This window comes from Nicotiana tabacum, chromosome 20, assembly GCF_000715075.1.
Source record: "Nicotiana tabacum cultivar K326 chromosome 20, ASM71507v2, whole genome shotgun sequence".
Lineage (NCBI taxonomy): Eukaryota > Viridiplantae > Streptophyta > Magnoliopsida > Solanales > Solanaceae > Nicotiana > Nicotiana tabacum.
Genome location: NC_134099.1, coordinates 34,891,530 through 34,907,152, shown reverse-complemented (window position 1 = coordinate 34,907,152; position 15,623 = coordinate 34,891,530). Strand labels below are relative to the sequence as shown.

The 15,623-nt window shown below is 36.7% G+C and overlaps 2 protein-coding genes across 2 annotated transcripts; both read right to left on the bottom strand.

The window, feature by feature from the left end:
- Positions 1-10,884: 10,884 nt before the first annotated feature.
- LOC107810137 (uncharacterized) lies at positions 10,885-12,326 on the bottom strand. Its single transcript, XM_016634878.2, has 3 exons — positions 11,652-12,326; positions 11,006-11,160; positions 10,885-10,894 (listed from the first exon to the last, which is right to left on the bottom strand). Exons 1-3 carry the CDS (start codon positions 12,324-12,326, stop codon positions 10,885-10,887), a joined length of 840 nt encoding a protein of 279 aa, XP_016490364.1.
- A 285-nt stretch (positions 12,327-12,611) lies between these two features.
- On the bottom strand, positions 12,612-13,507 carry LOC107810136 (uncharacterized). Its single transcript, XM_075240115.1, has 2 exons — positions 13,497-13,507; positions 12,612-13,350 (listed from the first exon to the last, which is right to left on the bottom strand). Exons 1-2 carry the CDS (start codon positions 13,505-13,507, stop codon positions 12,612-12,614), a joined length of 750 nt encoding a protein of 249 aa, XP_075096216.1.
- Positions 13,508-15,623: the final 2,116 nt, after the last annotated feature.

Here is a 15,623-nt window from a genome sequence, read left to right as displayed (position 1 = left end):
GTCACTGGAAATTATTAATTTACTATAGGTGTATATCTGGCGAGCCAATCGCGAACATAATATGGAATAGGTTAAACTTAATCAATTCCTTAAATTTCAGAATCTGGATATCAACGATTTTCATTAAAATTAACAAACTTTTGGTAACATATTTTCGCTATATACCATGTGTTATACTTTGTTTAGATCTATGCAATCGAACTTCGGGAGCACCACCTCGTCAGCTAGCTGATCCTAGTTCTTTTTTTTTTAATAACTGAGAAATCTTCGAGGGCCAGTGGAGTACGGTTTGAAAACTTGGTGGATAATATAATGGACCCGTCCCCTCTACCAAAGGCGGATGTACCTTTATAGATACGATCTAAATTGAACCAATAACTTTCAACGCGGAACACAAATTTATGTGTAAAAATTTATTAGAATTACAATAAATAGCAGATTGAACCCATAACTTTAATACTATAATAGGTTCAAGATGAAAACTTAAAAGTTGAATCCATAGAGTTTAAATTCAGAATCCGCACCTGCCCTCTACTCTTCTCCACTGACACTTGGTCATGGAAAATATTTACTCCTGGTAAAGAATTACCCTCCATCCAAGTGAAATCTTCAGTAGTTTTTTTGTGTTTAATGTATTTGCATTACTTGTGAGGTCCACACCTCATCAACCAAAAGAAGAAGATTAAAAAAAATGGACAAAATAGGCTGCTTGAATGCATATGGGTGGCTGAAGATTTCAATTTGTAATTTGCAATGCAATAAGTCAAATTTGTGTTGCTAAGTAATAAAGATGATTCCCTCTCAGTTAAGACACACCAAAAATAAGAGAGAAACAATAGAAGTTAGAGAGAGTAATCCACAGATTGTTGTCTGTGAGATAACTAGTGAGTGGTAGTAATATTGTAGTGAGGTGTTTTATATAAAGAGTGTTATTTCTTTCAAAGTTGTAGTAATCTCTTGACACTACTGAGTTGTAATATTATAGTGGTAATATTGCTACACTCGGATATTGTATTTTATCCCGCTAAAATATTTGGTGTCATTGTTACTCTCATGTGTTATTATTATTTGCTGTGGATATTATTCCTGGGCGGGATTATTTATTTTATCCCAACAACATAATATCAGAGCTATGACAAATAATGGTCCGCTATCTTTTTAGTACCCCCGTCTGACAAAAGATAATTATGAGAAATGGTGTCTACGTATGAAAGTCATCCTTGGCTCTCAGGATGTATGGAAAATCGTAGACAGAGGGTATGCAAAACCCGATAATGAGGAAGCTCTGCCCCAAAATGAAAAAGAGGTCTTGGCAAAGACAAGGAAGAAGGATCAACAAGCCCTCACTCTCATCCACCAATGTTTGGATGATGCCATGTTTGAGAAGGTGGCAGATGCTACCACCTCAAAGGAAGCTTGAGAGATTTTACAAAATTCTCTTCAAGGAGTTGACAACGTGAAAAAGGTAAAACTTCAAACTCTAAGGGCTGATTTTGAAGTTTTAAAAATGAAAGAATTCGAATGCATCTCGGATTATTTTTCAAAAGTGAAAGCTGTTGTAAATCAACTAAGAAGATACGGGGAGGACATAGAAGATGTCCGTGTGGTAGAAAAAAGATCCTTCGCACTTTAACACCTAAATTTGATTTTGTGGTGTGTGTTATTGAGGAGTCTAAAGATTTAGACTCTATGATGGTGGAGCAATTGGAAGGTTCTTTACAGGCCCACGAAGAAAAGATCAAAAGGAGACAAGAAGTGCCATTGGAGCAACTTCTTAAAACTCAGTCATCCTTCAAGGATTATGGAGGTGAAACAAACTATCGAGGAAACGGACGAGGACGAGGCCGAGGTTGAGGAGGTCATGGAAGAGGAAGAAGTAATGGTAACAACTTCAACAATTAAGTTAAAATCCACCAAACATTCAGAGGTCGTGGTCGTGGACAAAGAGGAGGAAGAGGATGTGGATACTACCAAGAAAATAATGGACAAAGGTATGACAAATCAAAAATTGAATGTTATAATTGTCATAAATTTGGCCATTACTCTTGGGAATGTCGTAGCAATGTTGAAGAAAAGGCTAACCTTCTTGACGACAAGAAAGAAGAAAATGAGTCAACGTTGTTGATGACACTCAAGGAAGAAGACAGAGATGATTGCAGCTCGTGGTATTTGGACAATGGAGCAAGCAATCACATGTGTGGGTGCAAAGAGAAGTTTGTGGAGATCAATAAAACAGTGAGAGGTAATGTGTCCTTTGGAGATACCTCAAAGGTTCAAATCGAAGGGATAGGTACGATTCTGATCTCCTGTAAAGATGGTAGTCACAAGTTAATTCAAGATGTTTATTATGTGCCAAAATTAAAAAGTAATATTTTAAGTTTGGGCCAACTTCTTGAAAAGGAATATGACATCCACATGAAAAATATGCATCTTTGGCTTAGAGATTCAAATGGAATTCTAATTGCTAAAGTGCATATGGCAAAAAATAGATTATTTTCTCTGAATCTTAAAACAATTGATGCAAAGTGTTTGAAGGCTAATGTGCAAGATGATCATGGTGTTGGAACATGCGATTTGGGCACTTAAATTTTGAAGCGCTCAAATCAATGGGAGAAAAGAACATGGTGCATGGGATACCATCAATCAACCATCCAAATCAATTGTGTGAAGCTTGTCTTCTTCGAAAACATGCAAGGAGGAGTTTTCCAAAGGAGGCCATGTCAAGATCAACCAAGCCTCTCCAGCTTGTCCACACTGATGTGTGTGGACCAATCAATCCACCTTCTTTTGGTAAAAGAAAATACTTTCTGCTTTTCATTGATGACATTAGTAGAAAGACTTGGGTTTATTTATTGAACCAAAAATCTGAAGCTTTTGCTGCTTTTAAAAATTTCAAAGTACTTGTAGAGAAAGAAAGTGGCTATGAAATTAAAGCTCTAAGGTCCGATAGAGGAGGGTAATTTACCTCAAACGAATTTAATAACTTCTGTCAACTTCATGGAATTCGTCGCCCTCTAATGGTACCTTATTCACCTCAACAAAATGGTATTGCAGAGAGAAAGAATCGAACGATTCTAAATATGGCTAGATGTATGTTGAAAGCTAAAAGTATGCCTAAAGAATTTTGGGCCGAAGCTGTTTCTTGTGCAGTTTATTTGAATAACAGGTCTCCAACAAGAAATATTAGAGATCAAACCCCTCAAGAATCATGGAGTGGAAGAAAGCCAAGTGTCAAACACTTAAGAATCTTTGGGAGCATAGCCTATGCTCATGTGCCACATCAAGGGAGAGCAAAGCTTGACGATCGAAGTGTCAAGCATGTGTTTGTTGGCTATGATACGAGTTCAAAAGGCTACAAGCTATACAACCCAAGCAGCGGTAAGGTGGTGGTAAGTCGTGATGTTGAATTTGATGAAGAACTGGCATGGAATTGGGAAGCTGAGGAAGAAACTTCATATGATTTTCTTCCATACTTTGGTGATGAAGAAGAACTGGAGACCGTGGAACCTGTGCAGGACACAAGTCCACCTTCTTCTCCAACAAATGTTGCATCTCCCTCTTCTCAAGAAAGTTCAAATGAACAGCCGCAAAGGACAAGGAGCATTCAAGAGATCTATGATGATACTGAAGAAGTTACTAATTTTGATTTTTTATATTGTCTCTTTGCTGACAGTGAACCAATGAACTTTGATGAAGCTGTTACAGACAAAAGGTGGAGACAAGTCATGGAGGAGGAGATCAAATCAATAGAGAAGAACAACACTTGGGAGTTAACAACTCTTCCCAAGGGTCATCGAGCAATTGGAGTGAAATGGGTATACAAAATAAGGAAGAATGCTGATGGAGATGTGGAGAAATACAAGGCACGACTTGTGGCTAAAGGCTACAAGCAAAGGCAAGGCATTGACTATGAAGAAGTCTATGCACCTGTTGCCCGCATGGAGACGATTCGTTTGCTGATCTCTTTGGCGGCACAAATGAAGTGGAAGATACATCAACTAGATGTCAAATCATCCTTCTTGAATGACTATCTTGAAGAAGAAGTCTATGTTGAACAACCATTGGGCTTCGTGGTCAAAAAACCATGAAGATAAAGTGTTGCGGTTGAAGAAAGATTTATATGTATTAAAGCAAGCCCCACGAGCATGGAATAGTTGCATCGACAAGTATTTTTAAGACAATGGGTTTACTCGTTGTCTCCATGAATATGCTCTTTACCTTAAAGTTCATACTAATGGAGATATCTTACTTGTTTGTCTTTATGTTGATGATCTTATTTTCACGGGTAATAACCCAAGTTTGTTTGAAGCTTTCAAGAAAGATATGTCCCGTTAGTTTGAGATGACAGATGTAGGGCTCATGTCATACTACTTGGGCCTAGAAGTGAAACAGATGGAGGATGGAATTTTTATCTCTCAAGAAAGCTATACAAAGGAGATATTGAAGAAGTTCAACATGCTCGATTGCAACCCCGTGAACACACCGATGGAAAGTGGGACAAAATTGTCCAAGTTTGATAAAGGAGAAAAAGTGGATCCCACATTCTTCAAAAGTCTTGTGGGAAGTTTGAGGTACTTGACTTGTACCAGGCCAAATATACTCTTTGCAGTTGGAGTAGTTAGCCGGTTCATGGAGGCTTCTACCTCTACTCACTTGAAGGTCACTAGAAGAATTCTTCGCTACCTAAAAGGTACGATTGACTTTGGGCTATTTTATTCTTCTTCTAGTGATTTCAGTCTTATGGGAGTTTGTGATAGTGATTATGCGGGAGATATTGATGATAGAAAAAGTACAACTGGTTTTGTATTTTTCTTGCGTGATTCTGTTATTTCTTGGAGTTCAAAGAAATAGTCCATTGTTACTCTCTCGACTTGTGAAGCCGAATATATAGCAGCAACATCATGTACCTGTCATGCTATTTGGCTAAGGAGATTATTGAAGGAGCTCAATTTGCCACAAATGGAAGCTATAGAGATTTGTATTGATAACAAATCAGCGCAGGCACTCGCAAAGAATCCAGTGTATCATGATCGAAGCAAGCATATAGATACAAGGTATCACTTCATCAGAGAATGCATTGCGAAGAAATAAGTCGAGCTCAAATATGTGAAGTCTCATGATCAAGTTGCAGATATCTTCAAAAGCCTCTCAAGTTTGAAGATTTTCAGAGATTGAGAATAAGACTTGGACTGAAGAAGAAAAATCAAAATTAAGGGAGAGATTTGTGAGGTCCACACCTCATCAACCAAAAGAAGAAGATTAAAAAAATTGGACAAAATAGGCTGCTTAAATGCATATGCGCGGCTGAAGATTTCAATTTGCAATTTGCAATGCAATAAGTCAAATTTGTGTTGCTAAGTGGTTGTCAAATTTGACTATAAATAAAGATGATTCCCTCTCAGTTAAGACACACCAAAAATAAGAGAGAAACAATAGAAGTTAGAGAGAGTAATCCACAGATTGTTGTCTGTGAGATAACTAGTGAGTGGTAGTAATATTGTAGTGAGGTGTTTTATATAAAGAGTGTTATTTCTTTCAAATTTGTAGTAGTCTCTTGACACTACTGAGTTGTAATATTATAGTGGTAATATTGCTACACTCGGATATTGTATTTTATCCCGCTAAAATATTTGGTGTCATTGTTACTCTCATGTGTTATTATTATTTGCTGTGGATATTATTCCTGGGCGGGATTATTTATTTTATCCCAACAACATAATATTAGAGCCATGGCAAATAATGGTCCGCTATCTTTTTAGTACCCCCGTCTGACAAAAGATAATTATGAGAAATGGTGTCTACGTATGAAAGCCATCCTTGGCTCTCAAGATGTATGGGAAATCGTAGACAGAGGGTATGCAAAACCCGATAATGAGGAAGCTTTGCCCCAAAATGAAAAAGAGGTCTTGGCAAAGACAAGGAAGAAGGATCAACAAGCCCTCACGCTCATCCACCAATGTTTGGATGATGCCATGTTTGAGAAGGTGGCAGATGCTACCACCTCAAAGGAAGCTTGAGAGATTTTACAAAATTCTCTTCAAGGAGTTGACAAGGTGAAAAAGGTTAAACTTCAAACTCTAAGGGCTGATTTTGAAGTTTTAAAAATGAAAGAATTCGAATGCATCTCGGATTATTTTGAAAAGTGAAAGCTATTGTAAATCAACTAAGAAGATACGGGGAGGACATAGAAGATGTCTGTGTGGTAGAAAAGATCCTTCGCACTTTAATACCTAAATTTGATTTTGTGGTGTGTGCTATTGAGGAGTCTAAAGATTTAGACTCTATGATGGTGGAGTAATTGGAAGGTTCTTTACAGGCCCACGAAGAAAAGATCAAAAGGAGACAAGAAGTGCCATTGGAGCAATTTCTTAAAACTCAGGCATCCTTCAAGGATTATGGAGGTGAAACAAGCTATCGAGGAAATGGACGAGGCCGAGGCCGAGGTAGAGGAGGTCATGGAAGAAGAAGAAGTAGTGGTAACAACTTCAACAATAAAGTTAAAATCCACCAAACATTCAGAGGTCGTGGTCGTGGACAAAGAGGAGGAAGAGGACGTGGATACTACCAAGAAAATAATGGACAAAGGTATGACAAATCAAAAATTGAATGTTATAATTGTCATAAATTTGGCCATTACTCTTGGGAATGTCGTAGCAATGTTGAAGAAAAGGCTAACCCTGTTGACGACAAGAAAGAAGAAAATGAGTCAACGTTGTTGATGGCACTCAAGGAAGAAGACAGAGATGATTGCAGCTCGTGGTATTTGGACAATGGAGCAAGCAATCACATGTGTGGGTGCAAAGAGAAGTTTGTGGAGATCAATAAAACAGTGAGAGGTAATGTGTCCTTTGGAGATACCTCAAAGGTTCAAATCGAAGGGATAGGTACGATTCTGATCTCCTGTAAAGATGGTAGTCACAAGTTAATTCAAGATGTTTATTATGTGCCAAAATTAAAAAAGTAATATTTTAAGTTTGGGCCAACTTCTTGAAAAGGAATATGGCATCCACATGAAAAATATACATCTTTGGCTTAGAGATTCAAATGGAATTCTAATTGTTAAAGTGCATATGGAAAAGAATAGATTGTTTTCTCTGAATCTTAAAACAATTGATGCAAGGTGTTTGAAGGCTAATGTGCAAGATGAATCATGGTGTTGGCACATGCGATTTGGGCACTTAAATTTTGAAGCGCTCAAATCAATGGGAGAAAAGAACATGGTGCATGGGATACCATCAATTAACCATCCAAATCAATTATGTGAAGCTTGTCTTCTTGGAAAACATGCAAGGAGGAGTTTTCCAAAGGAGGCCATGTCAAGATCAACCAAGCCGCTCCAGCTTGTCCACACTGATGTGTGTGGACCAATCAATCCACCTTCTTTTGGTAAAAGAAAATACTTTCTGCTTTTCATTGATGACTTTAGTAGAAAGACTTGTGTTTATTTCTTAAACCAAAAATCTGAAGCTTTTGCTGCTTTTAAAAATTTCAAAGTACTTGTAGAGAAAGAAAGTGGCTATGAAATTAAAGCTCTAAGGTCCGATAGAGGAGGGGAATTTACCTCAAACGAATTTAATGACTTCTGTCAACTTCATGGAATTCGTCGCCCTCTAACGGTACCTTATTCACCTCAACAAAATGGTGTTGCAAAGAGAAACAATCGAACGATTCTTAATATGGCTAGATGTATGTTGAAAGCTAAAAGTATGCCTAAGGAATTTTGGGCCGAAGCTATTTCTTGTGCAGTTTATTTGAATAACAGGTCTCCAACAAGAAATATTAGAGATCAAACCCCTCAAGAAGCATGGATTGGAAGAAATCCAAGTGTCAAGCACGTAAGAATCTTTGGGAGCATTGCCTATGCTCATGTGCCACATCAAGGGAGAGCAAAGCTTGACGATCGAAGTGTCAAGCATGTGTTTGTTGGCTATGATACGAGTTCAAAAGGCTACAAGCTATACAACCAAAGCAACGGTAAGGTGGTGGTAAGTCGTGATGTTGAATTTGATGAAGAACTTGCATGGAATTGGGAAGCTGAGGAAGAAACTTCATACGATTTTCTTCTATACTATGGTGATGAAGAAGAACCGGAGACCGTGGAACCTATGCAGGACACAAGTCCACCTTCTTCTCCAACAAATGTTGCATCTCCCTCTTCTCAAGAAAGTTCAAATGAACAGCCGCAAAGGACAAGGAGCATTCAAGAGATCTATGATGATACTGAAGAAGTTACTAATTTTGATTTTTTATATTGTCTCTTTGCTGACAGTGAACCAATGAACTTTGATGAAGCTGTTACAGACAAAAGGTGGAGACAAGTCATGGAGGAGGAGATCAAGTCAATAGAGAAGAACATTACTTGGGAGTTAACAACTCTTCCCAAGGGTCATCGAGCAATTGGAGTGAAATGGGTATGCAAAATAAAGAAGAATGCTGATGGAGATGTGGAGAAATACAAGGCACGACTTGTGGCTAAAGGCTACAAGCAAAGGCAAGGCATTGACTATGAAGAAGTCTATGCACCTGTTGCCCACATGGAGACGATTCGTTTGCTGATCTCTTTGGCGGCACAAATGAAATGGATGATACATCAACTAGATGTCAAGTCAGCCTTCTTGAATGACTATCTTGAAGAAGAAGTCTTTGTTGAACAACCATTGGGCTTCGTGGTCAAAAACCATGAAGATAAAGTGTTGCGGTTGAAGAAAGCTTTATATGGATTAAAGCAAGCCCCACGAGCATGGAATAGTTGCATCGACAAGTATTTTTAAGACAATGGGTTTACTCGTTGTCTCCATGAATATGCTCTTTACCTTAAAGTTCATACTAATGGAGATATCTTACTTGTTTGTCTTTATGTTGATGATTTTATTTTCACGGGTAATAACCCAAGTTTGTTTGAAGCTTTCAAGAAAGATATGTCCCGTTAGTTCGAGATGACAGATGTAGGGCTCATGTCATACTACTTGGGCCTAGAAGTGAAACAGCTGGATGATGGAATTTTTATCTCTCAAGAAAGCTATACAAAGGAGATATTGAAGAAGTTCAACATGCTCGATTGCAACCCCGTGAACACACCGATGGAAAGTGGGACAAAATTGTCCAAGTTTGATGAAGGAGAAAAAGTGGATCCCACATTCTTCAAAAGTCTTGTGGGAAGTTTGAGGTACTTGACTTGTACCAGGCCAGATATACTCTTTGCAGTTGGAGTAGTTAGCCGGTTCATGGAGGCTCCTACCTCTACTCACTTGAAGGTCACTAGAAGAATTCTTCGCTACCTAAAAGGTACGATTGACTTTGGGCTATTTTATTCTTCTTCTAGTGATTTCAGTCTTATGGGAGTTTGTGATAGTGATTATGCGGGAGATGTTGATGATAGAAAAAGTACAACTGGTTTTGTATTTTTCTTGGGTGTTTCTGTTATTTCTTGGAGTTCAAAGAAACAGTCCATTGTTACTCTCTCGACTTGTGAAGTCGAATATATAGCAGCAACATCATGTACCTGTCATGCTATTTGGCTAAGGAGATTATTGAAGGAGCTCAATTTGCCACAAATGGAAGCTACAGAGATTTGTATTGATAACAAATCAGCGCAGGCACTCGCAAAGAATCCAGTGTATCATGATCGAAGCAAGCATATAGATACAAGGTATCACTTCATCAGAGAATGCATTGCGAAGAAAGAAGTCGAGCTCAAATATGTGAAGTCTCGTGATCAAGTTGCAGATATCTTCACAAAGCCTCTCAAGTTTGAAAATTTTCAGAGATTGAGAACAAGACTTGGACTGAAGAAGAAAAATCAAAATTAAGGGAGAGATTTGTGAGGTCCACACCTCATCAACCAAAAGAAGAAGATAAAAAAAATTGGATAAAATAGGCTGCTTGAATGCATATGGGCGGCTGAAGATTTCAATTTGCAATTTGCAATGCAATAAGTCAAATTTGTGTTGCTAAGTGGTTGTCAAATTTGCCTATAAATAAAGATGATTCCCTCTCAGTTAAGACACACCAAAAATAAGAGAGAAACAATAGAAGTTAGAGAGAGTAATCTATAGATTGTTGTCTGTGAGATAACTAGTGAGTGGTAGTAATACTGTAGTGAGGTGTTTTATATAAAGAGTGTTATTTCTTTCAAAGTTGTAGTAGTCTCTTGACACTACTGAGTTGTAATATTATAGTGGTAATATTGCTACACTCGGATATTGTATTTTATCCCGCTAAAATATTTGGTGTCATTGTTACTCTCTTGTGTTATTATTATTTGCTGTGGATATTATTCCTGGTCGGGATTATTTATTTTATCCCAACAACGTGGTATCAGAGCCATGACAAATAATGGTCCGCTATCTTTCTGGCTATTATATGTTTCATTAGGAAAATCGATTTGAATATTCAGTTGAGGTGGTACACTGCTCGGATGTTTCTGGTTTATAACAGACGATTCAACTGCTTTATTAACTTAAAGAATGAGCAGTTGCCATTGGAGGCTATCTATGGACTTTTAAGAATGCATCAGTTGTTTACTGAAAACTTGATTTAATACTTTTTGGAATGAGGTTTTGTTTAATGGTTAATGAACTTTGCTGGTGTATTGGATTATACATGGCAAAATTTCAGATATATTATGATAGAGACAGATAACAAATTAAGAAGAAATTACTAATTCCAGATTTCAGAAGGACTAAATCATCCCGATCACAGGAAACACAAAAGTTGACTGAAAAAACATAGGAGTAATAATTAATATTCATTTCAAACTCATATTGTAAGGATATATCTATTACTAATAATCAGGGATACTAAAACTGATTTGGCTTACAACTTGCAGACCTAGATCATGTTGTGTTCCGCCGACATATGTATATAGATAGAAGTACTCTTGATTCATTCAGACCTGCATTGCATTTACAACTTACTGAGTTGTACATTGAAAATTTTAATTTCGATATCATTGTTGCTAAATAGAAGAAAGAAAAAAAAAAGATATGTGTTCTGAGTCTATTACCATTGGAACTCCAAGCTAATCTGATCAGCCCATTCTCTTTTAGTTGGTTCGAGGATCTTAAAACCTTCCAATAAATGGCGCCACCACATGTAATTACTACATTTACGACACTTGGTGCATTTCTTTTCCCGGCTTTTTAGTTCGTCCAATAGGACCTACAAATTCATAAGTACAGTGCAACATGAAAAAAGAGAAGTGAAGGTTAAAAAATATTAGGGTGAAGATTAATGAAGTCATAACGATTCAAAATACCTGTGTAAAGTTTTTAATTTGGGCCTCTGTACTCATCACTCGCACTAGCAAGGTTTGTGGATGGTAGTAACTAAACAATTCATCGATTAGAGATTCATATCTTGGTACCCGTGAAAAGAATATCGCCAAATTTATGTGTTTGATACAAAGTTGTTGAGTATTGCTTCCAAGATTGCCTGAATGCAGAGGCGGATCTAGAAATTCGGGATGATGGGTGCACCATTACATTCAAGATTAACATTTAGTTTGATAATATAAAAGTTTACAATCACAACAACTTACCGAGCAAAAAAATAATTAGTTACATTATCACAAAAACAATATTATCAATTTACAATTGTACGCGACGAGTTTTCATACTTTGAAAACGATCAATAATAGCATCATTACTTACAGTTGCAAATACCTTACGCTCTATATTGCAAACTAAACAACCATTCAAAAACTCTTCATTAATGCTATTACGTAGATCACTTTTTATGAGCTTCATTGAGGAGAATGCCCTTTCCACGCTTGCAGTAGCAACAGGTAGAATCAAAGTCAACTTCACAAGTAAATAAATATGACACCAAGTTTGATCCAATTTCGTCTCTGCCATCACTATAGCAAGATCCTTCATTCCCTTCAAGTTGATAAATTTGCTATGAGGCATTCGAGCATAGACAATGAAACTATCAAGCTGAAAGCTGAGATCTCGAAGCTTGTTGTCATCAAACTCATTTGGATAATACTCGGCCAACTTCATTATTCTGTCTTTGTCATAATTAACAAATGAATCAATCGGATTCAAACAAGCCATACCAAGGAGTAAGTCACTAGTCACTACATCAAAACGACTATTTAACTCATGAAGCTGCAAATCAATAGCTGCATAAAATATTTCCACACTAAAGTGATGTGAATATGAAAATCCCGACCTTTTTCGTTTCGATCTTGGATAGTCTTCATCCATTTTGGGGATCATAATATCATGTTTACCACAGAACGAGTAAACTTCATTCATTAAGAACTCGAATTCACTTTCTCTCATAGTCTGCAATTTTATCTTTGCAAGGTCAAGCAACCTCATAGTATTGACTATGTCTTGATATTTCTTTTGTAAAGCTTTGTTCAATTCATTTATAAAAAGCAACATCTTGAACATCAAGTGCAATAAAAACACAAACTCAAATTCTTGAATATTACCCAAAAGATTTTTTACTGCAAATCAATCAAGAGAAAGAAGACTATCTTGTTGCATATCATTAAGCACGTTAACAATCGAAGAAAATATAATCAAGAAATTTTCCAAGGTCTTAAAATGCGAACCCCAACGAGTATCACCCAGTCGTTGGAGCCCACGTTCTTGATTCAATCATTGGCCGGTAAGTATTTCTCCAGACTTAAGTAATTCTTCCAACTTCTCTACTTGGTGTTGTCGAAGTATTTCCCTGCATTTAAAAGATGCTCCAATAGTATTCAATGTGTTAGTGACAACATCAAAAAAAATATTCACATCCGGATGCTTTTTAGAAAGAGCTACAAGTGTTAATTGCAACTGATGGGCAAAACAATGAACAAAATAGGCAGATGGAACATCTTGTAAAATCAAAGACTTTAGGCCATTTATTCTTCCTTGCATATTACTAGCTCCATCGTAACCTTGTCCACGTAGCTTGGATGAGCTTAAAGAGTGATCCAAAAGCAAATCATAAATTGTTTTCTGTGATGATAGTGCAGATGTATCATTCACATGGACAATACCCAAAAAGCGCTCAATCACCTCCTCTCTTTTGTTAACATATCGTTTAACAAGGGCCATTTGCTCTTTATGTGAGATGTCCTTTGATTCATCAACCAATATCCCAAAAAAGTCATCATTCAAATCTTGGATAATAGCTTTAATTATTTCTTTAGCACAAGCATCCACAATATCCTTTTGAATTGCTGGACAAATCATCATATCATTTTTTGGAGCTTTATGTAATATTACCTTTCCCACATCTAAATGCTTATCCCCATGAAATTCCAAAAGTTCAAGAAAAAGACCTTTGTATTCGAAATCTTCACTTTCATTATGACCACGAAATGACAATCCATTTCTCAAGAGAAATCTTACCACATCAACCAAGGCATTTAAACGTATCCGATGATCACTTTTTACTTTCTCACTTTGCTTGTGAAAAGAAGATTGAATCGATTGTTATTGATTTATCAAATCTTGCATCCTATTAAAACATTTGTGATGGATACTACTTACTTCCCCGACATGTGTTCTAAGTCTTTCCGTACCCTTGTTTCAACCTTTAAAACCATCATTTGTAAATGCATCTCCCGCATTACCGCGACTTTCAAGTTCATTCTTAAATAAATAACAACACAAACAAAATGCAGCATCACTTTTTATGCTATATTCCAACCATTGAGAATATGGACCCTTAAACCAATCGGGATTAAATTGACGCATTTTGTTCCCAAATTTAGTTTTAGGGAAAGCATGGCCACTCGGTTGACAAGCCCCTTTTTGAATATAATGTCTCCTCACTTCATCTCGGATATTAGGGGCATACTGAAGAATTAGTATTCTTTCTTTGAGATCATGATTGGGAGATCCTAGCTCAAGAACACTATCAACATTTGAAGGAGGGGATAAGATTGTCCCTCTTTGGATTTCAGGAGCTATATTCGAACTAACAGAAGGTCGACTACTACTATTGGAACTTGATTGGCCAATGTTTGACCTGATCACAAATTTATCCATTTTGATGTTCCTACAAATTCAAATATCTCCCATCATCAAAATTCAAATTCATAATAAAACTAAGGGAATCACACTTTTAAATTCATAATAAACAAGAGGAATCACACCCCTTCTGTATTCAACAAAATAAGGGAATCACACCCTTTCAAACATAATAAAATAAAGGAATCACACCCCTTTCAAGTTCAATTAAAATAAAATGAAAACTTACCAGTTCTTCTGCAACTTTTGATAATTTTATCTTTGAGATCAAATGGAAATGCTTGCTCACAGCTGCGTTAAGTTCCTACAGAGAAGGCTTCCATCAGTTAATTCTTGGTGACAGTGAGTACATCATGCAAATCAAGCAGTCCAATCTACTGAGTCGACTATTTTAAACTACAATTCTAAGGCATTTGTTCTTTGTCCTTAGTTTATTCATGCGATGCATGTTATTCTGAACAAGCAGCGGGAAAGGTTTTGGTTCCTACTCTGCTCGATGGGCAAATTTTTGAATCTACATTTACTTCTTTTTGTTCGAATATGTTCAGAGGCGGATTTACTGTGAAAAATGTGGTTCACGTGAACCCATGGTCCCTCGGTTAAAATACGTATATGATGTACATAATTTGCAAAAAAGTAATTATATATATCTGCTGGCACCCATGGTTAAAAAGGGTGAAGTGGTGCATTGGTTTTGCCTTCTTATTCCTAAAAGCCTAAGGGCAAGGGATCGAATCCCTGCTTGGCTTTTGGTTATTTTATTTGTTTTTCTTAAATCTTTTTTTTTCTCTTTCTATTTATTTATTCTAACGCAACCTTTCATATATCCTATTAGATATATCAGTGCCCAACTTCTACACAAAGATGACAATCCACACGGTTCCCCAATTCCCAAATATCAAAATTATTCCCTAATTCCTAATCTCAATTTATCCCAAAAGCCAAAAGGTAATACGTTAAAAAGAATAAGCAAAACCCTAGTTCCTATTTTGATTTGTTCTTGTTTCTTGTTCTAAAAGCTAAAGCTAATCTTGACATCTTGTCTCCATTTACTCTCTAACTGCTTGTGCAATGCTATTTTCCAATTCCTCCAAGGTAAGGTCCAATCTTTTTCTAAACTAGTTAATAAGTTTTCTTGTAGGTTTATTCCGATTTTGGGATTTTTTTTTTCCTGTAACTACTGAATGAAGGAGATTTTTTCTGATTTAGATTTATTTTGATAACTTTTCTTGAGCTAATCCTTTTTGATTGATAATTTGATATTGAATTACCAGCCCACTTCGATTGTAGTAACCGGAAATCAGACAGTTTAGCATTTGCCAAGGTGTTGGTTAACATATTTGAACAAAAAGAAGTAAATGTAGATTCAACGATTTGTCCATCGAGCAGAGTAGGAACCAAAACATTTCCCGTTGCTGGCTCAGAATAACATGCATCGCATGAATAAACTAAGGACAAAGAACAAATGCCTTAGAATTGTAGTTTAAAATAGTCGACTCAGTAGATTGGACTGCTTGATTTGCATGATGTACTCATTGTCACCAAGAATTAACTGATGGAAGCCTTCTATGTAGGAACTTAACGCAGCAGTGGGCAAGCATTTCCATTTGATCTCAAAGATAAAATTATCAAAAGTTGCAGAAG